The 26,324-nt window shown below is 38.6% G+C and overlaps 1 protein-coding gene across 1 annotated transcript in view; it reads right to left on the bottom strand.

Moving 5' to 3' along the window:
- Positions 1-25,216, bottom strand: part of LOC150091500 (ATP-binding cassette sub-family C member 5-like) — a 177,500-nt gene extending 152,284 nt beyond the window's left edge. Inside the window, exons 1-2 of the mRNA XM_090384200.1 lie at positions 25,117-25,216; positions 13,948-14,134 (exon numbers count right to left, since the gene is read on the bottom strand). Coding sequence (XP_090240326.1) covers positions 13,948-14,134; positions 25,117-25,172 — 243 coding nt within the window. The 5' untranslated portion in view covers positions 25,173-25,216. The remainder of the gene's footprint in view (positions 1-13,947; positions 14,135-25,116) is intronic.
- Between the last annotated feature and the right edge of the window lie 1,108 nt (positions 25,217-26,324).

The following is a 26,324-nucleotide window of genomic DNA, read 5'->3' as shown; positions in this document are numbered from 1 at the left end:
GTCTTCTATCCACAGATTTAAAGCCTTTTCCATTTTTTCTAATTTAACATCACGAGTTACAGAGCAAATTTTTGAAGCAATTAGCGCGTTTTCATGGACACTACGGCGGATTTTTTCTTCCGATTTTTTGATTGATCGTACCGTTGACTCATTGATTTTATAATGTTTTGCCACTGAGGAGACACTTTCACCATTAGAAATTTTGTCTAATAACTCAATTTTATTCGCTAATGTCATCACCTTCTTTGATCTTTTCATATTTCCCTTGTTATTCGTAGCCATATTTTTGTACGGGTTAGAAAGAACTTGTCCACAATAAAGTCACTTTCTTCCGTTAACACACTCAAAAAAGTCTGTTTTACACTGCAAAACGGTAGATTTATCACTTTTGTAAGCATATCAATTTATAAATTGATAAGTTTATTCAATTTATAAGCATATAAATTAAAAGCAAACGACGAAACCTTCCATGACAAGCATATACCACATACTGAACAAGGATTAGCGAGAAACATCCATGCTCGCGATTTTGTCACCCCTCTCCCCTCACCCAATGAGCACTGTTTTGACCGGGAAAGATAATTTTAGCCAAGCCCATGTTTCAAACTGTAACAGGTTTCTTCCCTTTTGGTCATTGAATGTTCATCAATGAATACCAAATATAGAAGGAATAAATACTATAATTTTTAATAATTCAGAACTTAATTCTAAAGTTTGACAAAAAACACGTTCCTTATGCAGTAGTTCATCAATTTCTTATTTTTTCCATGAATTTTATACCATGAAATTAATGAACAGCCTTGAAGAATGGATAGGGTGACTATATATTTTTTATGAAAACTAGGATAGCAGAGGAAGAAATTAATTTTAGGAAGAATACAAAAATAGGACTATAAATTTTTTTATTGCAAAAGATAAAAAACAGAAAATAGTGGCAAAATAAAATACATTTAATAATTCATTGAAATTAATATTTACTTGAAGATAAAATTTCTGCTAAAACTTTTGGATCATTAATTATGTGGTTGTAAAATTCTTCACAAGTCATTTGCATATTATATACAGGGTGTTTCAGTTAAACATTTCAGAACTTCTAAGAGGGGTAGGGTACATCCTGACAACTCGAAATCATATAGCAATGTGGGGTCGGAAATGCTTTCCTGAAGCGGTGTTGTACACAGAGGCACCATAAAGAAAAGAGATCGTAAGTGAGAAATCGTTTTAATAATACATGAAAAGAAGCAAAAGGTACATGGATTAAAGTAAGTGTTCGAAGTTTCTTCCACGGGCTACAATGCACGCCTCACATCTCCGACGCATGGACATCCGAACATTCTGGAATACTCCAGGCGAATTTCTAATTTCTTCGGCAGCTACTGCGATTCTTGCAACCAGCTCCTCAGCATTGTCAACAGGGGTGTCATAAACTAGCGATTTCATATGACCCCAGAAATAAAAATCAAGACATGATAGGTCGGGTGACCGAGCAGGCCAACGCACGGGACCACCACGTCCGATCCACTGTTGACCAAATGTGACATCCAGGTAGTTACGAACATCTCCGCTATAATGGGCAGGGGCTCCATTGTGTTGGAACCACATTGTCTGTTGCGTCGATGCAGAAATCTGTTCATCTCTCAAAAGTTGTGGCAATACTTGCTGCAGAAAGATCAAGTAGATAGGTCCGGTTAGACGACACGGTAACAGGTAAGGTCCGATGAGGTGATCTCCCATAATACCGGCCCATACATTGACCGAAAATCGAATCTATGCTGCACGACGTCATATTGCATGCGGGTTCTCGACCGCCCAGATATGGTCGTTATGCGTGTTGAAAATTCCTTCCCTTGTGAAGGATGCCTCATCGGAAAACAACACTTGAGCAGGAAAAAGGGGATTTGTAGCACATTTTCCAAGGTACCACTGTGCGAAAGCAATACGAGGTGCATAATCCTCCGGTTGCTGTGTCTGGACATGCTGCACGTGAAACGGATGCATGTCTTGTTCTCGGAGAATCCTCCAGACGCTGCAATGGGAAAACCCGACTGCGTTTGCTAGACTTCGTGTATTCGTTCTTGGATTCCCCTGTACATGCTGCAGCACATTCTGTTCGACGGCTGGAGTCCGTGCTGTTCTTACCCTGTCCCTGTCAGCTCTTTCAAATGAACCTCTGTCAGCTAACCTCTGGTGCAGTCTTGCAAAGAAATTATGACTGGGAATACGCCTCGTCGGATATCGTTCCGCGTACAAACGCTGTGCGGCTGGCCCACTACAATTTGCAGCCCCGTATGCCAAATGCATATCGGCTAACTCTGCGTTCGTGTAATCATCCATCCTACTAACTTGGCGTTCTTGTTCAAGAAATTCGAAATTCGCCTGGAGTATTCCAGAATGTTCGGATGTCCATGCGTCGGAGATGTGAGGCGTGCATTGTAGCCCGTGGAAGAAACTTCGAACACTTACTTTAATCCATGTACCTTTTGCTTCTTTTCATGTATTATTAAAACGATTTCTCACTTACGGTCTCTTTTCTTTATGGTGCTTCTGTGTACAACACCGCTTCAGGAAAGCATTTCCGACCCCACATTGCTATATGATTTCGAGTTGTCAGGATGTACCCTACCCCTCTTAGAAGTTCTGAAACGTTTAACTGAAACACCCTGTATAGTAAATAATATTCCTTTAACAGCTTCAATTTTTAATTGGTTTCTTTCCTTTGTCCACTGACTATTTATCAATGAAAATACATGTTCAACATTTGCATTGTGGCAAAATACACAAAAGATGAATTGTACAATTTTTAGTAACTCAGAAGTTTCATATTGTTTAAAAAACATCACCCATTTCTCATTTGCAGTTAATGTATTCCATTTCTCATTTTCTTGTTGTGTTTCCAAGAATAACTTTAAATTATGCCATTGATCAAACAGTTTTACATCATTGCCTGTGACTCCCTTCTCACAAAGATATTCTAAGCAGGAATGAACATTGTCCCAAGAAGGAATTTCTGCCAAATCGATCCATTCTAAGATTTGAAACTCATCTAATGGTTTTAACCATGATTCAATATATTTTAAAGTACGGCCATACAAATTCTCGATTTGAACTCTAAACTGTGTGACTTCATTTTCCTTAACCTTTTCTGTTGCAATTTTAGTATTGAGCACACTTTTAACGGAAGAAATTTATTGGTTTTCCTCTCCTTGAGCAAATGAAAAACAGTCTTAAGGATTTTCCGCACTTCAATTATTGAAATACAGTCTCTTTCAATACATTTTATATTTTCTTGAAAGACTGACATGAATGAATGAGCGAATGAAAGGTATGCCTCATTCATATCATCTTCAAAAAATGTTTGCAATATTGCTGGTGGATCTTCCAGTGACAGAAAATAGGATTTAAACCCTTCATAAAGTTCTAAAATGCGATTTATAGCTGGAAAGAGAGATAACCATCACGTTTTGGTATAGTATAAAGGTTGCTTATACTCTGTCTCTACAAAATTGCAAAAGTCCTTTAGTGATTCAACTCTCACAGTATAAATAGAGAAATGATTGTAGATTACCCTAACCAGCATTTCTATATTGACTGGTAGCCCATTTCAAAACTATAATGCACAGTATTATTTAAAACGTGTGCTGGACAACCAATTCCAATTAATTTATCATTAAGTTTTTCTTCCAGCTCTTTTGACACCACCGAAGTTAGTATTACAGTTATCACCAGAAAAAGAGATACATTTAGTTATAATGTTCTTTTTGGTTAAAACATCACATATCATATTTGCAATTGTGTGTGATTGCTCATTGGGTTGATTAATTATATCTAATAATTTACATTTAGTTCCACCGTTTTGATAGTCAAAGTACTGAATTAAAATTGGGAATATTTTCAGTGAACCATGATTGGTGGAATAGGTGGAATAGGACCAGGGTATGTCTGCCAGGGGCAAAAGTTGATGACGTTGTAGAGCGGATATCATCTTTTAAGGGCACAAAAGGTGATATAGTTGTACACGTTGGCACTAATGACATTAAGAGTAGGAGACCGGCGGAATTACTTGACAAGTACAGGTCACTGATGAAAAAAAGCCGTGAATTAGGGTTGAAATTGAAAGTGTCTGCAATTCTGCCCAGACACGATAGGAGGGAGTATATGATGAGAGCCCTGTCAATCAATTCGGCCCTGGAAAGATTGTGCAGGGCTCAAGGGGTAGAATTTTTTTCAGCCTGGTCTGTACTTGTTAACAGGAGAGACTGCTTCTACAGGGATGGGATACACTTAAATAGAAGGGGTGCAAGAATGTTTGCTGATGCTATCGAGGCAATGTTAGGTGGGTCGGAAAACTGCTAGATTGGGGGGATACAAGGACTAATAGATTAACAGTAGCCACTGGCAGAGGTGGAAGTGATTCTTGCACTGCTTCTATTGGAATGAGCCGCAGCCTGGAAAATAAGAAATAAGATGCAGGATATTTCAGAGACTGCTGGGAATCATTGGGGTACAAGTAAACACATGGGTTGTGTTAGGGTAGCTAAGAAAAAGAACAGGTGCATGTATACTTGTGTGTACACCAATGCTAGGAGTTTAGTAAATAAATTTGATGAATTTGAGGTATTGCTCAAAACATCAAAGGCAGATATTGTGGGGATTTCAGAGACGTGGTGTCACACAGATATAAGAAATGCAGAACTGGAATTTGGGGAGTACAATGTCTACAGAAAGGATAGACAGGATAGGAAGGGAGGAGGGGTTATGCTATTAGTTAAAAAACACATAAAATCCAAGGAAGTGAAGCCAGTCGACATCGCTGGACAGTGCAGTGTCGAGTCAGTTTGGTGTGACATAAGCATTGGGAGATCAAAATTGAGAGTAGGAGTTGTTGTTGTTATTTGGTTTTTAGGAGCATTAGCAACTAAGGCCATATTGCTCCGGGATATGCGGTGGTCATTCCCTGAATGACCTTTCCGCATCCTCCGTATTTGGTGGTGACGGGCTCGAACCCCGGTCTAATCAAGAAGCGTGTGCTACGCACTGCTGCTCCTTCCCACCTGGCTACGGAGGCGCCAGAGAGAGAGTAGGAGTGTGCTATAGGCCTAATGACTCTGATGAGTATAATAAGAAACTGTTCGGAGAAATAGAGTGGGCCAGTAAATCAGAGAGTCTTATAATGGGGGATTTTAATTTCCCAGATATTGACTGGAATTTGGGGGCTGGTCACTCACACAGTAGCAAGGCTTTTGTGGATTTATTGGATGATTGTTTTCTACATCAGCATGTTCGGGAGGCAACTAGAGGGAGTAATACTCTTGATTTGATTATCAGTAGTGATTCTTCATGCATTAAGAATCTGCAGATAAATGAACCACTTGGTGGCAGTGATCACAGTGTGCTGAAGTGGGAGTTACTCAAAGAGGTAACTACCATTAGGGGTAAAGGGAAGGGGTATTGCTTTCGTAAAGGCGACTACAATGGACTGAGACAGTATTTAAATTCTATACAGTGGGATCAACTGATGATATTGCCAACAGCAAATTCAAAATGGGAAGCATTCAAAGAACTTATCGTGGAAGCTACTAGGCTTTACATACCAACTAAGAAATATTGTTCAAGGTTTAGGCCTAAATGGTTGTCAGATGAACTAATGAGGCATATGGCAGAGAAGAAAAATGCATGGGATACATACAAATTAACACGTGACACGGACGCCTATGATAGATACAAGTTGATCTGTAACCAAGTTACAAAGGAGGTTAGGCAGGCGAAGGCAGATTACGAGAGATCCTTGGCAAGGGATGCGAAGAAAAACAGCAAAGAGTTCTTTACTTATGTAAACTCTAGAAGGAAGGGGATGAATCAGATTGGTCCACTTGAGATCGATGGGTCAACTGTTGATGACCCTGCTCGGGTAGCTAACAAACTAAATGAATATTTTGCATCGACATTCACACATGAGGAGTTATTCAGCGAGGGGAATGCCAGAGGTGTATTCAACTCTAGCAGTAAGCTAGAGAATCTTGTAATAACTGAGAGCAAAGTGGAGGAGAAATTGTTGAAGATAAACATAAGAAAGGCACCTGGGGTGGATGGGATCTATCCAGTTATATTAAAGGAGGCAGCAAAGGAGGTAAGCAAACCCTTAGCCATAATTATGAGAGCTTCCTTGGACTCAGGGGAGGTACCCATTGACTGGAGATGTGCAAATGTGACCCCAATTCACAAAGGGGGATCAAAGGCTGACACAAGTAATTATAGACCTGTGAGTTTAACTTCTGTTCCCGTAAAATTAATGGAGGCACTGGTGAAAGAAGCACTGCAGGATCATCTAGACACGACTTCAGTTATAGCTAGGACACAGCATGGTTTTGTTAAGGGGAAGTCTTGCCTGACCAATTTGATTGGATACTATGATGCAGTCACAAAAGAACTGGATGCAGGGAATAACTTTGATATTATATACTTGGATCTTAGAAAGGCTTTTGATACTGTTGCACATGGAAGACTGCTGCACAAATTGGAGCAGTGTGGCATTGGAGGCAAGTTGCTGCTATGGATAAAGGGGTGGTTGAGGGGGAGAAGACAGAGAGTGGTAATCAATGGACACTGCTCATCGTGGACTAATGTTATTAGTGGAGTCCCTCAGGGTTCAGTATTGGGGCCTTTATTGTTTTCTGTAATTATAAATGATATTGATGATGGTATATCAGGCTTAATGTCCAAGTTTGCAGACGATACGAAGGTTGGCAGGGTTGTCAAGGACACTACTGACACTATGCTGCTGCAACAGGATTTGGAAAGGTTGAGCAGATGGGCTTCGAGGTGGCAAATGAAGTTTAACATTGACAAATGTAAAGTACTACATATGGGAAACAGCAACCCCAGAGCAACGTATCAACTCTGTGGTACTACACTGACAGTGGTAGAGAATGAAAGGGACCTGGGGGTGGTGGTGCAGGCAGATATGAAGTTCTCTGAGCAGTGCAGACGAGCTGCAAGAGTAGCTCATGGTGTATTGTCAATGATATATAGGAATTTTTCTAGCAGGGATAAGGAGGTGATTATTCCCTTGTATAAGGCAATGGTCAGGCCACACCTAGAGTACTGTATACAGGCCTGGAGGCCTCATTTCAGGAAGGATGTAGAGCTGCTGGAACGAGTACAGAGAAGGGCAACTAGATTGGTGAATGGGACAAAGGGGTTCTCTTACGAAGAAAGGCTTAAGTTTTGCAAATTACAGTGTCTGGAAACTAGGCACCAGCGGGGTGATCTGATAGAGGTGTACAAAGCCTTGAATGGTTTGAGCATGCTCAATGCTGATGGGATTCTTCCTCTAGCTCAGAAAAATCACCTGAGAGGGCATAAATTCAAATTGAGGAAAGACAGATGTAGGATAGATGTGCGGAAATTTGCCTTTAGCCAGCGGGTGGTTGGTGGGTGGAACAGACGTCCATCCCTTGTCGTGGAAGTTGATAGCCTAAATAAGTTTAAGGCTCAGCTGGACAGGTATTTCGAACGAACAGAGGGGTGAAGTGGAAGTGGTTATTTTTATTTATTTATGTTACTTTTTTTTTTTTTTTTTTTTTTTTTTTTTGGCTGATGCTGCATAAGCTTGCTTTCTTGCATCAAATGCCTCTACTAATGCTAATGCTAATGCTAATTGCTAGCATCTGTTGAAATGCTTATATATGGTATGTTCTTTAAATCATTCATTACAAGATCAATTGTATGTGGTCTAAAAATATTATTTATGATTGCCTCAGCTTTAGTCCTGCCACACAACATTTTTTGACAAATATGTGAATCAGGAAACATTCTTTTCATTAGCAGAGTCCAACAATTCCGCGAGCAGTATGATTGGTGATGCATTACTGTATGATATGCTGCCACGCCTTCAGAAGCTCTGATGAGTTTAACATCCTTGTTAGGTACAATAAATTTTTCCAAAACATTTGATGAAGCCGATGCACATCTGGTGTTACGTTTATGTTTTTCAGTGTTCAGATGTTCTTTCAAATCAAGTTTTCCTTTATTTGCAACAGAAATAACACTATTGCAAATGATACAGATTACATCATGTTTAGTTTTACCTTTCTTGAATGAAGGATGTTCTTGAAGCATTTCATTAGTTACTATGCACTTCCTTTTTCCCATGTTTTTGCAACAATACTGCATACCATACATTGCTTTCTTTTGAAAAACAGTAGAAACTACTTGCCAGGGACAAAAACATAAAACGATACTTTGATATTATCGATGTTTTTGCTGCGATAGTGCGTACTGTGGCACTTTTCTGTTATAGCCACTGTAACTTCTGTGCTATTTATTGGTGGCCGCGTAAGCTATAACGCTCTCCATTGACGTAGATATGACAGCATGCGTGGTCTGTGATATTTAATGAAAACCCGACGATAGCGCAGCAGTCACAGTGGATATAACAGAAAAGTACCCGTACTGTATGTACCATAATTTGTTTGGGTATCACCCACATTCTTATAAGTGATGCTTAAATGAATACAGAGGGTGTAAAAATTTAAAGTGAATGTAAATCTTGAGTTGTAAATAGAAAAACTAGGACAAACGAGAACAAATTTTAAAAACTCACGAGGACGTATGGTCACCCTAGACTAGCTTATGTCTGCCATAGGCTTCTGTGTCACCTGATACTTTATATGTATCCCATACATTTTTCTTCTCCCACAAGCCTCATTAATTCATCTGACATCCATTTAGGCCTAAACCTTGAACAGTATTTCTTAGTTGGTATGAAAAGCCTAGTACCCTCCAAGATTAAGTCACTGAAGTCTTCCCATTTAGAATTCACCACTGGTAACATCATCAGTTGATCCCACTGTATAGAATTAAAAAAAAAAACTCTCTGAGACCACTGTAGTCACCTTTATGAAAGCAGAAACCCTTCCTCTTACCCCTGATGGTAGTTACGTTTTACTTTAAGTAAATCCCACATCAGTACACTATAATGGCTGTAACCTAGTGGTTCCTTTATCTGTAAATTCTTAATCCATGAATAATCACTGCTGATAATCACATCAAGAATATTACTCCCAAGAAATATCAAGAAATACTGCTCAAGGGTTAAGCCTAAACGGATGTCAGATGAAGTAATGAGACTTGTGGCAGAGAAGAAAAATGCATGGGATGCATACAAATTATCAGGCAACAGAGAAGTCTCTTATGGATATAAGCTATTCTGTAATCAAGTCACAAAGGAGGTTAGGAAAGCAAAAGCAGATTATGAGAAATCTTTGACAAAGGATGCTAAGAAAAACAGCAAGAACTTCTTTAGTTATATAAACTCTAGAAGGAAGAGGATGATTGAGATTGGTCCCCTTGATATCAATAGTATGAGTGTTGATGATTCTGCTCAGATAACTGGCAATCTGAATGAGTATTTTGCATCTACATTCACATGTGAGGAGTTATTAGGGGAGGAAAATGCAGGAAGTTTATCAAACTGTAACAGGATGCTTAATAATTTTGTAATAACTGAGAGCAAAGTGGAGGAGAAATTGTTGAAGTTAAAAATAAAAAAGACGCCTGGGGTGGTGGATGGGATCTATCCAGTTATATTTAAGGAGGTGGCAAAGGTAGTAAGCCTGCCCACCCACTGATGAAAGGGCAACAAGCCTTGAAACGGTGCCATTTGGGTGGTGGTCCCCACTGAGAATAAGTAACAATAGTCTTCTCTTTTAGTAAAGCGTTACTTATTCGAGGTAGTGCAATATATGGAACTGTTGTGAAGGAACAGCACAACATGAGATACAGATAAAATGATACCCATCACACTACTAATGTAGTTTTTTGTTTAAGAGTTGTCTATGGTGTGTTTACACCAATATTACACTCTTAAAGATATGATGCCTTGTTGCATTTAATTTTACTTAAATGGAAGACTACTGTACAAATTGGAGGAGTATGGCATTAATGGCAAGTTGCTGCAAGTTGCATAAATGGATGGTTGAGTGGGTGACGACAGAGAGCGGTAAACAATGGAAACTGTTCTTCGTGGACTAATAATATTAGTCCATGAAGGGACTAATAACATTAATCTACACTAATAACATGTGGACTAATGTTAGTCCATGAATGGGCCCAGCACCAAACCGATAAAATGATGTTTGGTGCTGGGCCCATTGTTGTTTAGTGTATATATCAATGATCATTTTGTGTATATATCGATCAGGCATAATGTAGAAGTTTTCAGAGCAAAGGTTGGCAGGGTTGTTAATTACAGTAATGGCAGTGTGCTACTGCAACAGGATCTGGAAAATTTGGGAAAATGGGCTGAGAGGTGGCAACTGAAATTTAACATTGACAAATGCAAAGTACTTCATATAGGTAGAAGTAACCCCAGAGAAACATACCAACTGTGTGGTACTACACTTAGGGTGGTAGAAAATGAAAAAGAGCTGGGAGTAATTGTGCAGTCAGATATGAAATTTTCTGAGCAGTGTAGACAGGCTGCCAGAGCAGGTCATGGGGTATTGTGAATGATATACAGGAATTTTGCTAGTAGGGAAAAGGAGGTAATTATCCCTTTGTATAAGGCAATGGTCAGTCCATGCCTTGACTACTGTGTACAGGTCTGGATGCCTCATTTTAGGAAGGATGTGGAGTTGCATGAGCGAGTATAGAGAAGGGTAACAAGATTTGTGAGGGAACGAAAGGGTTATCTTATGAAGAAAGACTCAAGTTCTGCAAATTGAATCATCTGGAGACTGGGCACTTGTGAGGTGATCTGATTGAGGTGTATAAGGCCTTGAATGGGTTGAGCAGGCTCAATTCTGATGGGATTCTTCCTCTTGCTCAGATTATGAACCTGAGGGGGCATAAATTCAAATTGAGGAAGGGCGGTTGTAGAATAGATGTGCAGAGATTTGCTTTTAGCCAATGGGTTGTTGATTGCTAGAACAAACTTCCATCTGTCATTGTGGAAGTTGATAGCTTAAATAGGTTCAAGGAGGAACTAGATAAACGTTTAGAGGGAATGGATGTTTTTTTTTTTGGTTGCTGTTACATAAGCGTGCTTTCTTGCATCATATGTCTCTACTAATTCTAATGCTAATAGGAAAACTGCCTTTCTGTCAATAAGCTTTTCTTCTTGTCCAGGAGAACTTTGAGAATTGGACACAAAATAAGCAGTTACCTAAGATTATTGTAGTGACAACAAAAGTACATTTGAGCCTAATATTCCCACTCACTGAAAATGCATGTGTCTGTATCTAAGATTCCAAATTTATAGGGCTATGCTTTAAGGGACCCATAACCAGTAAAGAGGTAGGAAAAAAAAACACTTTCTTTTGTTCCTATTCAGGATAAATGTCACATTTGGGATACAGGCTTTAATAACAGAGCCCATGTGTGTGACTAAGCATTGACCCTGCCATTTCAGGAGAAGCCTTGCCACATCTGGATTTTTCTGCTTTGGCATCAGCATTGATGTCGATTGTGATATCTGTACTTTGGGTGGGAATCTTTTTTCCTAATATTTTAACACAGTTCTCAAAAGAAATTAAGATCCAGAGGCATGGAACTGGAGATAACTTATATGGTAAGAGTAGATACTATCTTACAGGCCTTAATGATAGCAAAGAGCCACGGACCTTTAAATTAACTGCAGATTTTTCTGAAATCTACTGTTTGTGTAATCTTTGAAACCAAGTCCCAGCACTATATGTGACAATAGGGATGAATACATCCGTGTGTATGATTTGAAGTGTTCTTTTGTTAAGGGCCTGATCTGATCTTGTTTGTGACTTTGATGAGCATGCTGGTGAACATCTTTATTTTAGTTTCAAGCTGTTTAACATGTGGAAAGAAGGATAATCTGTTATATATAATCAGTTTCAGATATTTAGCTTCTTGAACCACTGAGAAGGAAGCCTCATTAACCTGGCGCCTTCGTAGCCAGGTGGGCAGGAGAGGCAGTGCTTACCATACGCTTCTTGATTAGACCGGGGTTCGAGCCCGTGACCACCAAATACGGAGGATGCGGAAAGGTCAGGGAATGACCACCGCATATCCCCGGAGCAATATGGCCTTAGTTGCTAATGCTCCTAAAAACCAAATAACAACAACAACCTCATTAACCTTTATGGTAGAAGGTCAGTTCTGCAAAGCTTGCAGAATAGCTTCACAGAATAGCAGCATTTACTTTCAGAATGTGAAAATGTAAGCTTGTTATGGATGAATGGTCTAGGAGTAAGATTCAGCAATAATCTTAATGGTAGTTTTTCTAATTCAGCTCTTGAGTTTTCTTGAAAAAAGATGATCAGCAACTAATGAGCGTTTTTGAATTGTTTCTAGAGCCAGGTGTCAAGCACATGGTTCCACAAAAGTCAGCTCTTTGGGTCTTTGCTTTAACCAAAACTGATCTGTTCAGTGAAATAGCTTTTTATGATTTGGAATAACTGAAAAGAGCAGACAGCATTGCAAAGTCAGTTGAGGATGCTTTTCCACCATAGGGAATCAAAGCCCCTTTGAAATTGGGTGGAAAAAAATATTACCTAGGAGATGTTAAGTTATTTATGTCAAGACGAGCTGAGATCCTACTGGCAATCAATCTTTCAGGCAATTTGCCAAGATTTACTAGAAGAACAATTGGCCGATATGCTCTTATTTCAGTGGGGGCTTGTAAGTTTGTGAATAATCTTTAAGAGGTTAGTCTTCCAGCAAACAAGAACGATCTCATCAGCAAGGCATTTGTTCAGCATTAAAAGAAAGTTTGGTCTCAGCCTAAAGAATTTTTCAATGAATATATTCTCAAAGAGATCATCAATAACTGGACATTTACTGGGTCCTATCTTAGAGAGAGCCAAACTGTTTTCCACAGAGGAGAAAGGTGTTTGCTCAGTAGAAAAGTATGTTATTTAAGGTTCTAAGTTTCTGATGTACTGGGAGATCTGTGGAAGGATCTTTGCAGGCATAACTTTGTATAGAATATACTGATAATATCAATCCATGTGGTTTTTTCAGAGTTGTTTGTTAGGACAGTATTGTACACTTTGGGAGAGCGGGATGGATTTTATTTTGCATACATTTGAATATAAGACCCCAAGGTCACTACTGCCAGCAGTTAAGACCAGGAATGGTATTATGCTGGGATTACTACATTGACTATGCTACCATTTAGTACCAGAGGGTTTGTCTTTCCTCTGTGGGGATGTGCACATCACATCTCCACTTCTGTCAACACAGTGCCTATCCTGGTTCTCTCTCCCAGCACCATGAAAATCTATAATGCTGATTATAATCATTTGTATGTATGTATACTATAGTATAAATATGTACAAAATTCTTAAAATGCAATAATAATAATAAATAATAATAAATTTTCTGTTTATACTCCGGGACGAACAAACAGTCAGAGGAGTTTACAGGATAGACAGAATACTAGAAACAGCACCATATTCAGCAGTCACGGGCTTGAACCCCGGTCACTCAAGGCACGTGTACTTATGCACCCGCGTACCTGACCACTAGGCTACGGCGGCCTTATAATTTCAATATCTTCTGATTATACTTATAGACAATGTTATTGTTTATAATTATTAAACAGCCAGTTTGGAAAAAATGTGTCCATTCAATACCTATTTCTTTTTTATTGTATACAAAAACCAATGATATGTTCAAGGAATGGATCCCTTTTAAAGGTGTATCATATTTATCATAGGAGAGGATTGTTCCCTTTCAGCAGCAATAATTATTTATTATGCTTTGTAAGAAGAAAAATAACTAGATTTTCTCATTATAAAAACAGTATTACGAGTGACGAAAAATACTATCTATATATATACATATATAGATATGACTTATCAATATCTATTTAAACATATAGTTTAAATTCTTGGGTTTTTACAATGTTAATATCATGCAATGTCACTATTCATATTTAAAAAATAAGCATTTAGCAATGTAATTTAAATTAACCTGAAATATTAAGGCTAGCACAAGACCAGCTGAGCCAGTTGACACGGAACCATGAGTCAGAACAACAGTAAGAGCAGCAGCAAAGACAATAAAGATGCCCATTGTCTCCATCCTATATGTAAACCATCTATTTGACATGTGAAATACCATATGAGCAACTGAATGTTCATCAACAAAGGAAGAAAACCTATGGATATAGACAATTTTTACTTAATATATAGAAATAGTGTTAAATTAGTATTAAATTAAATCACATTAATAGTTTGAACAAGTTTTAAAAAGATAACTAACAGATCTAAATTGTCTTTCATTAGCAATGGTGTATATGTAAATCAAAATAAGAAAGGTTAAAATTTAAACACTTCAACCTGCATGGAGTGAAATCTATTATTAACTTCTTAAAGGAATACAGATTCTTTATAACATAGAGAAAATTACTTAGACAATATGCAATCAATTTGAGTCTTATGTATAATTTGTAAAGAAGGCATGCTTCATGTTTACTGTAAATTGTGAGAGTTTTCTTACTTACCTTAAAAGATTTCATCATACATTCTGCTCATTGAAATTGTCCCACCTAGACAGAATGGATGGATTTACCTGAAAATCAGCATCCATAACTATGATGTATATGGAAGAAAACAATTAACATCAACATGCAGGAATCTCCAACATTGTTCAATTCTAAATAGCTGAATTTTTATGCATCATGCTTTGGTCATGCCTGATGGTTGAGCATGATCTCAACTGCATTTAACACTATTTGGAGTACTTATGTGATTATTTATTTTCTTACTGCTGGAGTATTTTTGATAATGAAAGGTTTAAGCATGAGCCTTATATTTGATAGAGAGTTATTCAACAATATAATAACTCCACCCCACATCCCCAGGGGCTCACTTCTGGTGAGTATGGGCTTGGCACACCTAGGGCCCTGAGCTGGATATCATCATTCTTCTCTTTCTTGGTGATTTCTTTCTACTTCTCTCTCTCTCTCTCTCTCTCTCTCTCTCTCTCTCTCTCTCTCTCTCTCTCTCTCTCTCTCTCTCTCTCAGGGTAACTCGGAAATTTTTTTAGCTGGTGCAGCATAATCCTCAGGCTTCCTTGCACTATATGGCTAGTAATAATAATAATAATAATAAATCCAGTCTCCCTTTATATATGGAGCTAGTTGCAACAAGTTTATGCTTCTCAATTCAGCAGAATTTAACTAAATGCCCACTTGCAAGCATTCAAGTGTCTGAATTATGCCACTTTAGAGAACTGGAGAGAATTACATTAGTCATTGGACATGCTATATGCTTCAGCTATCTACTACTCTAATATCCTTGTATGTCAGGGCCAGGAGATTGAAAGTTACTGTATTTTTCAGCAAACATTGAGTGGAATTTCAAAATTTTTTTATTTTTTTATTTATTTACTTTCTGGACAAGCCTATTGGTTTCAAGTACATGTGTAAATTTCATTGTAATCCCAATTACATGTTGGTAGATAACAAGCTCATTATAGTATTAGCAAGGGTTTGAGCAATTTTCTTGAGGTTGTCACAGACATTCTCTCAGATAGGACAGACAAGCTGTACTTGCTACCTGGGCGTCTAAAACGCTGATGGAACTGATATATACGGGTGAAACTCAAGTCAAGTGGACCCAATTTCGGTGAAGACCGGATGGTCTGTGACAGCCAAATCCTCTGCTTGCACCTTCATGATGGTGGGACTGTTAGTAATCCTGGGTATAATGCACAAGCACGCTGTGGGTGACCACCCAAGTGTGAACCAACATAAGCAGGGGGTCAAGGTGTGGCACCCACACCACACACAGGAATGCTGCCCCTTTGTGTTACCAGGCAATACTAGGTGGTAGATGACCCTCATCAACTGGTGCAATACCACCACTTTGCTTTTTGGAGGCTTAAAGTGGTGGAACCCATGTTTAGTCTCCAGAGCTAAGTTCCCATCAATCCTTCCCCATCTCTTAGATCATGCAGTATGACTGATGACTTTTGAAGTTATGATGAACATCATGGTGAGATCCAATCTTCCTTACATTTCGAGGGTACAGCTCTAAACGGTGTTTGTAGGCCAGCCGTTAGTTAGTACACTAGACTGAACCTATTGGTAACTCTTTAGGAGGCTTCTGGATCAGCTAGTGTATAATCTTGCTACCCCTACTCTGCTAGATAGTGACTGGAAGGAGTCCGAGTAGTGTGTATGTGTGGAGCATTGTCGAGGCCATGTCATATCAAGGATCTGGGTATATTCTTACATGTATACGCCATATCCAAAAATTTCATTACTTCATGCAGCATGTCCCTCCCCCACTTTCTATTGAATAAGTTTTACTTTTTCTAATAGAGTAAGCTTATCTGCGAAAAGATCTAAGCCTCCCAAACACTTCCTAGTTCATTTCACAAATATACAGGGTGTCTCAAAAATATTGGTACAAACGTTTAGGGGAGGTAGATAACATCTAAAGGAATGTGAATTGCATAGGAACCCATAAATGGAAACGTCACCGTAAGTCGGTACACGGCACTGTTCATCAGTTCGTGCGAGGAAAAATTTCTGGTTTACTCATTCAAGCAGTAGTCGCCGCATGAAGAGCATGCATTGATATATGAACTGGCAGACATGCACTTAGTGTATGGATTAGCAGAGGGCCCACACAGTGTGTGCTCCCATGCGGCACAACATCGCTTGCAATAAATGTGTGTGCAGTATGGTCGGTGGCTGCTTAGTCGACCCATACCTGTTACCATCCCGCATGAACTCCGCTAAATACCGGATCTTTCTTGAACAAGTTCTACCAGAGTTACTTGACGATGTTCCAGCAAATGTGAGATGAAACATTTGGTTTCAACATGACGGGGTGCTTGCCCATTATGGAAGGTGTGTTCGTGACCATTGAACAGGCACTTTGGGCATCGATGGATTGGCCGTGGTGGACCCATTGCCTGGCTCCCACACTCACCTAATTTATCGAGCCTTGATTTCTTTCTGTGGGTGGCCCTCAAATCTATCATGTATGAATCGCCTGTGGAGACGGAAATGGATCTCATGGCGAGAATCGTCTGCGCTCCTGCTACTGTCAAAGAAACTCCAAGTGTGTTCAACCGTGTCCGCCAATCCATGCTGCATCTGTGTCATACATGCATCGCGTCTCATGGTGGAACCTTCGAGCATCTGTTGTAACATCATGAAATGCATCCATCTCGTACTCCAAATAAACGTGGTAGATGACTTTCATCAACCGGTGAAATACCACCACTTTGCTTATTGGAGGCTTGAAGTGGTGAAACCCATGTTTAGTCTCTAGAGCAAAGTTTCAGGCATCCCCCTCCCCCCATACTTCTCCTTCAACCCACACACGGTACTAAGTACTATAGGTTTTGATACCTTTCGTGTTTGGGGTTTTTCATAAAAAAAAAATGTTTGCCACTAATTACTGTCTTGTGTCATTTCTGCTTCTTGTTTGTTGTTTGTTATTTGGTTTTTAGGAGCATTAGCAACTGAGGCCATATTGCTCAGGGATATGCGATGGTCGTTCCCTGACCTTTCCGCATCCTCCGTATTTGGTGGTCACGGGCTCGAACCCCGGTCTAATCAAGAAGCGTGTGCTACGCACTGCTGCTCCTTCTCACCTGGCTACGGAGGCGCCCTGCTTCTAGTGCCTCTGCTACTACTTTCCCGTGACGTTTATGGGTACCTATGCGATTCACATTCCCTTAGATGTTACCTATCTCCCCTAAACATTTGTACCAATATTTTTGAGACACCCTGTATGTCCATTTCCACTTGCAGTCTGCCAAACCCCATGTATTTTTTCTGACAGAATCTCAGTTATTGGTTGATTCAACTACTGCTCATCTCAGTTGCCCAAATTATTTGCTGTATAATTCCTTTCGCCTCAAAGGTGGTTCTTGTGCATATGTCCGTTCCAATATTCCCTGTCAGAGACTTGGTAATTTGGAATCTCCTCTTTTCGATCTTCTCTGGCTTAAAATCTCTCTACCTCATTCTGTCAAATTCATCTGTTGTCTCTACCATTCTCCAAACTCCACTAATCACTTGGAGCTCTTCGACTTCCTCTCTTTGCAACTTGAGTTTCTCCAACTTTCCTAAGAGTGAGGTAATTTTCCTTGGTAATTTTAATGTTCACAACTCCAGCTGGCTTCCGTTTTCTAGTCACACCGACCCAGCTGGTTGAGATGCTGATGCTTTTGCAATTACTAATGACCTTACACAGATTGTTAATTTACCTACAAGAATACTGGACAATCCTAACCATACAGCCAACAAACTTGACTTTTCCTCACAAAAATTTATTTATACGTAATACTTTATAAAACCGTTATTTCGTTCGAATATTGCAGGCATTGTTTTTGTATATAGTGATAGGGAATTCAAATTTTTAATTGAGGTAGCTGGGTAGCTCTAAAGTATAATTATAGAAACAGTAATACGCTTCACTGTTTCTATTAGATAGCGTAGTATTGACATTTAATTAATTTAATTTATTAATTTTATTAATTTAAAGTATCATGCCCCAAACTAGAGAAGCAAAGCAATGGTCGCAAAGTGACAGGAGGGCTGTGACTTGGGGGAGAACTGAGGGGTGCGATTCTCCAACTCATCACAGCCTAAAAAAATGTGAAATGTTTGCCGAACTATCTGGAACGGAACATAATATTGCCATGGGGGATGTCTTTGTGTGTGCGCGAAGTAAGGAGTGTAAGGAAATCAGGTGAAGGTGATTCTTGCACAACTTCTATTAGAATAAGTAGCGACCTGGAACGAGGGGCGTTGGGGGTTTCAGGGACGAGTGGCAGTCATCGTGAAACAGGTGGGTATATGGGATGTGTTAGGGTAACTAGGAATAGGAGTAGGAGCATGTATACTTGCATGTATACCAATGCTAGAAGTATAGTAAATAAATTTGATGAATTTGAAGTGTTGGTCAAGACATCAAAGGCGGATATTGTTGGGATATCAGAGACATGGTGTCACACTGATATAAGGAATGCCGAACTGGAATTTGGGGAGTACAATGTGTACAGAAAGGATAGACAGGATAGGAAGGGAAGAGGTGTTATGCTGTTAATTAAGAAAAACATAAAATCAAAGGAAGTGCATCCAGTTGATATAGATGAACAGTGCACTGTTGAGTCAGTTTGGTGTGACATAAGCACTGCGAAAGCAAAAATAAGAGTAGGAGTGTGTTATAGGCCTAATGACTCGAATGAGTACAATGAACAATTGTACAGAGAAATAGAGTGGGATAGTAAATCGGAATGTCTTATAATGGGGGATTTTAACTTCCCAGATATTGACTGGAACTTGTGGGTTTCTGCAGCAGCATATTCGAGAGGCAACCTGAGAAAGTAATACTCTTGATCTGGTTATCAGCAGTGATCATTCATGTATTAGGAATTTGCAGATAAAAGAACCACTAGGTGGCAGTGATCACAGTGTACTGACGTGGGATTTACTTAAAGATTTAATTAGCATCAGGGGTAAAGGAAAGGGTTTTTGCTTCCGTAAAGGCAAGTACAGTGGTCTCCAACAATTTTTAAATTCTGTACAGTGGGATCAACTGACAATGTTACCAACAGTAAATTCTAAGTGGGAAGCATTCAAGGAATTAATCGTGGACGCTACTAAAAGTTTCATACCTATTAAGAAATATTGTTCAAATGAACTAATGAGACTCGTAACAGAGAAGAAAAATGAATGGGATGAATATAAATTATCAAGCGACTCAGAAGCCTATGGCAGATATAAGTTAATCTGTAATCAGGTCACAAAGGAGGTTCAGCAGACGAAGGTAGATTACGAGAAATCCTTGGCAAAAGGCGCTAAGAAAAACAGCAAGGATTTCTTTACTTATATAAACTCTAAAAGGAAGGGGATGAATCTGATTGGTCCACTTGACATCAATGGTTCGACTGTTGATGATCCTGCTCAGATAGCAAACAAACTGAATGAGTATTTTGCATCTATATTCACACATGAGGAATTATTAAGGTTTGAAAATGGCAGAAGGTTATCAAATTGTAGCAGGATACTTAATGATTTTGTAATAACTGAGAGCAAAGTGGAAGAGAAACTGTTGAAGTTAAACGTAAGAAAAGCACATGGGGTGGATGGGATCTATCCAGTTATATTAAAGGAGGCGGCAAAGCAACTAAGCAAACCCTTAGCCATAATTATGAGAGCATCCTTGGACTCAGGGGAGGTTCCCACGGACTGGAGATGTGCAAATGTATCCCCAATTCACAAAGGGGGATCGAAGGGTGACACGAGTAATTACAGACCAGTTAGTTTAACTTCTGTTCCGGGTAAAATAATGGAGTCGCTGGTTAAAGATGCATTGCAGGATCATCTACACAAGACCGCAGCAATAATTCAGACACAGCATGGGTTTGTTAAGGGAAAGTCTTGTCTTACAAATTTGATAGGATATTATGATGTGGTTACAAAGGAACTGGATGCAAAAAATAATTTTGATATCATATATTTGGATTTCAGGAAAGCTATTGACACTGCTGCGCATGGAAGACTATTGTACAAATTGGAGCAGAATGGTATTAAGGGTAAGTTGCTACAATGGATAAAAGGATGGTTAAGTGCGAGAAGACAGAGGGTAGTAATCAATGGGTGCTGCTCTTCTTGGACTAATGTTATTAGTGGAGTCCCACAGGGTTTGGTGTTGGGTCCACTGTTGTTTTGTATATTTATCAATGATATTGATGAAGGTATATCAGGCTTAGTGTCGAAGTTTGCAGATGATACAAAGGTTGGCAGGGTTGTTAATGACAGTAATGGCAGTGTGCTACTGCAACAGGGTCTAGATAATTTGGGCAAATGGGCTAAGAAGTGGCAACTGAAGTTTAACCTTGACAAATGCAAAGTACTGCATATGGGTAGAAGTAACCCCAGAGAAACGTACCAACTGTGTGGTACTACACTTAAGGTGGTAGAAAATGAAAAAGACCTGGGAGTAATTGTGCAGTCAGATATGAAGTTTTCTGAGCAATGCAGACAGGCTGCCAGGGCAGGTCATGGGGTTTTGTCAATGATATATAAGAATTTTGCTAGCAGGGAAAAGGAGGTGATTATCCCTCTGTATAAGGCAATGGTCAGGCCACGCCTTGAGTACTGCGTACAGGTCTGGAGGCCTCATTTTAGGAAGGATGTAGATTTACTTGAGCGTGTAGAGAGAAGGGCAACAAGATTGGTGAGGGGAATGAAGGGATCCTCTTATCAAGAGAGGCTTAAGTTCTGCAAATTGCAGTGGCTGGAGACTAGGCACCTGCGCGGTGATCTGATTGAGGTGTATAAGGCCTTGAATCGGTTCAGCACGCTGAATTCTGATGGGATGAATTCTGATGGGATGGGAATGCAGACAGGCTGCCAGGGCAGGTCATGGGGTTTTGTCAATGATATATAAGAATTTTGCTAGCAGGGAAAAGGAGGTGATTATCCCTCTGTATAAGGCAATGGTCAGGCCATGCCTTGAGTACTGCGTACAGGTCTGGAGGCCTCATTTTAGGAAGGATGTAGATTTACTTGAGCGTGTAGAGAGAAGGGCAACAAGATTGGTGAGGGGAATGAAGGGATCCTCTTATCAAGAGAGGCTTAAGTTCTGCAAATTGCAGTGGCTGGAGACTAGGCACCTGCGCGGTGATCTGATTGAGGTGTATAAGGCCTTGAATCGGTTCAGCACGCTGAATTCTGATGGGATCCTTCCACTTGTTCAGATTACGAACCCATGGGGGCATAAATTCAAATTAAGAAAGGACAGATGTAGAATAGATGTGCGGAAATTTGCCTTTAGCCAGCGGGTGGTTAATTGCTGGAACAAACTTCCATCTGTCGTTGTGGAAGTTGGTAGGTTGAATAAATTTAAGGAGGAACTGGACAGGCATTTGGAGGGAATGGTGTGAAATTTTTTTTTTTTTTTTTTTTGTCTGATGCTGCATAAGCTCATACATTTGCTTTCTTGCATCACATGCCACTACTACTACTACTACTACTACTACAACCCTTCTAAGTACACGATCGAAGTGAGTGGTCCTTTAGGTACCTCAGATCACAACTTCGTGATTGTCTCTTTGCCAATGGAGTCATTATCTCATGGCTATTCCCAACCCTGTGTTGTTTGGCATTACAAGAATGCAAAATGGGATAACCTGCGAGATTTTTTTTCTTCTTTTCCTTGGGCGGATTACTGTTTCAAAATTTCTGATGTCAATGTTTGCTCAGATCGTGTCAGTGAAATTATTCTTGTAGGAATGGAATCCTTTATCCCACACTCCACTTTAAAATCTTGTCACTTATCAAAACCTTGGTTTACCAATAAATGTGCTAAGGCCGTTCAGGAGAAGAATGTTGCATACCATAATTGGCTTGTTTCGATTTATGGACAAATTCAATAGAACAGTTTGGTGAAACACAAGCAGTTGCTCTTGACATCTCAAAGGCTTTCAATTATGTTTGGTATAAAGTTCTTCTAAACAAGCTTCCATCTTATGGTTTGCCAACTGTTTTTTTTTTTTTTTTTGGTTATCCAGTTTTCTGTCTGATCGCTCACTAAGGGTGATGGTAGATGGCTCTCTGTCTTCTAACTTCTCCACTAATGCTGGTGTCCTACAAGGTTCAGTTCTTTCCCCTACCCTTTTTTTCTTGTATATTAATGACCTTCTTCCATTGACTGGAAATCCTGTCTATAGTTTTGCCGATGATAGCACATTGCATTCCACTTTCCATTTTGAGAAACCTTTCCCTGCTCAATCAGCTTCAACTTTTCAAATATCCGCTACCAATTCCTTAAATGCCGATCTCCAGGTAATTATCCAGTGGGGCAAAGACAACTTAGTTGATTTCAACCCTTCTAAAATGCAGTCCTGTCTTATATCTTTCAAAAAGGATTCTTCTGCTCCTATGCTTATCTTTGGTGACACTCTGTTTTCTAGGCAAGTTGATATATCTCTTTTGGGAATTACCCTGACTTCTAATCTCCCTTTGCTCAAGCACATTACAAATATTGCTTCCTCTGCATCTAAAAAACTTGGTTTTTTTCTTTCGCTCTTGGTGTTACTTTTCTTCCAAACAGCTGTTCACTCTGTACAAATCGCAAATCCGTCCTACCATGGAATATTGTTCCCACATCTGGGTGCCCACAAAACCTCTCTCAGGCTTCTAGATTCCATTCAGAAGAGGGCAGTTAGGTTAATTAATGACTCATCTCTAACAGACTCTCTCCACTTGCTGTCTCATAGACGTACTGTTTCTGCTGCATGCCGTTTGTACAGATAATTCCATGGGCACTGTTCTTCTGAATTGGCTTCTATAATTCTCGTTCTCTCTTTCACAACAGTCTGAACACGTGCAGTCCAAACCAGCCAACATCCATTTACCGTCCAACTTCAAACTCACAGAACCAACTTTTCATATTCCTCGTTTATTCCTACAACTGCCGTTTTCTGGAACAACCTTCCTTCATACATCTTTCTTGAAAATTACAGTCTACAAAAGTTCAAGTGTAATGTTAACAAATATCTTCTCTCGTCTTCTCAAACTACAACCCAAGCACGGTACTAAGTACTATAGATTCTAATACCTCTCATGTTTGGGGTTTTCATAAAATAAAAAAAAATAAAAAAATTTATTTTAAAATAAAAATGATTTATTAATATTAATGTCATATTGGCACATTGTGAGTCAACAGAAGTTAAGCTTGATGCACAGCTTGACTTTGTGATTCATCTACTGAAGGGTTTCCAAATCACAGTGCTTAATTAATAATTAAAATGGTTAATAAAACCATGGCTTATTTATAGCCATACACAGTAAAAAGTAAAATTGCAATAAGAATAAATAATACCTATTAAATTAGTTTTGTCCAATTTACTAAACTTTTGTAACATGAAATGCTAAATTAGTGCTTATGCCATTATTTAAAAGCATCACAGGAGAATGACAACATGTGCTGTTTTTTGTGTAAGTGTGATATTATTCAAGTATCAAATAAAGGAAAAGGTGTCTTTATTAAACATACTACAACAAAGAAGAAAAAGTGTGTGCCGAGCGGTAAAAGTAACAGGCGGCCAAAATGATAATTTTTTTCTTGAGATCATCTCAAGGGGGGGGGACATTCAAAACTAACTGTTTTGAATTTTAACAACTCCGAAAACCCCTTCTTACCATCACCCTAGAAAGGGAAGATAAGCTTTCATCATTAAGTTTCTGCAACTCTTTCATGGTCTTAAAAACTTCAATGAGATCCTGTACAGATGTCTAATTTCCAAACTTTGGAACTTACAGAACCGAAGTGTCATCCTGCATGGATATCTCTTTGCATCCATAACTATTTTTGTTGCCCTGCTTTGTACCCCTTCATGCAAACTGATCTCTTTCCTAAAAACGAGGCCTACAACACCTACTGAAAAATTCATGTATATCACTAAAAGTATGTTGCATACTGTCCTTACAACCTTACTATATTGTTGAGAGAATGCCACATCAAACTGCATTATAACCCCAAAGCCCTTTTCATCTTTGACAGCATTAAGTGTGCTATCCTCATTGATAACCTAATTACTGTAACTAGAATACAGAATCTTGCATATACTTGCATTAAAGCTTAACTGCCATTTTTTAGACCAGATGTGTAATTTGTTTAAATCTTGTTATAGCAAAAGAATTTCCTGGTTCTCAGAGTAGCCAATTTTGACGTCAAATTTTTGGTATTATCATCAAATATCCTTAATGAAAATAAAAAAAAAAAAAAAAAATAGAATTTATAATCTCAAGGAAGTAGCCTTTTCAAAAACGCTTCTTCTTTGAGATAACCTATTTTACTTGCCATTTCACCATGTTTCAAAAAATTTGCTTTATACTGCAAAAACAAAATCCAACATCACATGGAAAATGTGGTTTTAATTTTTTTTTTTTTTTTTTTTGCATGAAAGCTTGTGTAATTTACATCATCTCTTTGCCAAAATAGGAGAACAAACAATATTAAACTAATCTTCATGATAAAAATGAATATGATATTGGAATATGAATTCTTACCTCCAATTTAAATATTAATCCAACATTAAATATTACAAAACAAGATTGCTATTAATATAACTATTTAAGTTTATGATTAATATATATCCTACCTTTCTCTAAACCATCGCTGTGAACCAAATGTTCTAATAACAGATATACCTTGCATGGTTGTGGTAATATGAACAATAACAGAAGATCTGCAGACATTGTCAATTCTTCTTACTTCACGCACTCCAGCATTTAAGCAACGATCTAAAAGCAGAAAGAATGCCGAGGCAAGCAGTAAAGCCACAGCAAACAAATGATATATAAATGCAGAAACCACTAACTGCAGGATGATGAACAGAAGGCTTTGAATTACCATCTCAAGAAAGAATGGAATACGTACATCCACTGAAATTGAAAAGTATACTAATTAGTTATTACTATATTTTAGATTTATCCATTAAATCAATTCACACAATGCATGATTATATTTAATTTAATTTCCCTAGTGGTTAAAATTTTTATCAGCAGTCAGAGGCGGATTTAACGGCAGGCGCACCAGGCGTGCGCTCTGGGCCCAACTTCTGAAGGGCCCACGCAAAACCCCAACAAATTATTTGAACATATTAGTTCAAAACTTTGTGATTATTATTATGCTATTATTAATTATATTATACATATATTATATTCAAATTTTATTGGAAATAAAACATTAATAGTACATAATATTTTTTTATTTATTTAAAAAAATGGTTAACATGTATTTTTATTTTCCCTGTCCCTCTCTGTTTTTTTTTAAGGGGTCCAATATTTTCTTCTGCGCCCGGGACCTCAACCGATCTTAAACCGCTCCTGTCAGCAGTATAATTTTTTTTTTAATATTCTGTTAATTTTAATTCTGTAGTATATTTTAAGTTTAAATTTGTACTGCATTTGGAAAGCTACAGCTTAATATTCTGATAGCCTTTGTTAACAATATTTTGGTGGGAATTTTGTAACTTTTGTTCAGTAGCTTAAATTTAACTTTTTTAATGATTTAAGTTTTGTCAACAGTTTCATTTCTGTAATAATTTGTTAACTCTGTAATATACTGTAAATTAAAATTTTGTAATCTTACTGAAGTGAAAATTTTGCTTAAATTATGGTTGATACAAGATCCACTTACATTAATTTTAATTGTAAGGAAATTAGGCGACAACTCAGCGTTGTTATGGGCCTATATGAGAGCTTGAAGGACAGAGTGGATGCTCTCGAAGGATTACAAGTGAGGGCCCATCAAGCTCTCAGCTGCCCACACCAATGCCAGAGCTTGCACTTGGTCATCGCGCAACAC

This window comes from Mastigoproctus giganteus, chromosome 1 (genome assembly GCF_048544385.1).
Source record: "Mastigoproctus giganteus isolate SK-2022 chromosome 1, ASM4854438v1, whole genome shotgun sequence".
NCBI classification, from domain to species: Eukaryota; Metazoa; Arthropoda; class Arachnida; order Uropygi; family Thelyphonidae; genus Mastigoproctus; species Mastigoproctus giganteus.
Note: the sequence above shows the minus strand (reverse complement) of the source record. Positions and strands in the feature narration are given on the sequence as shown.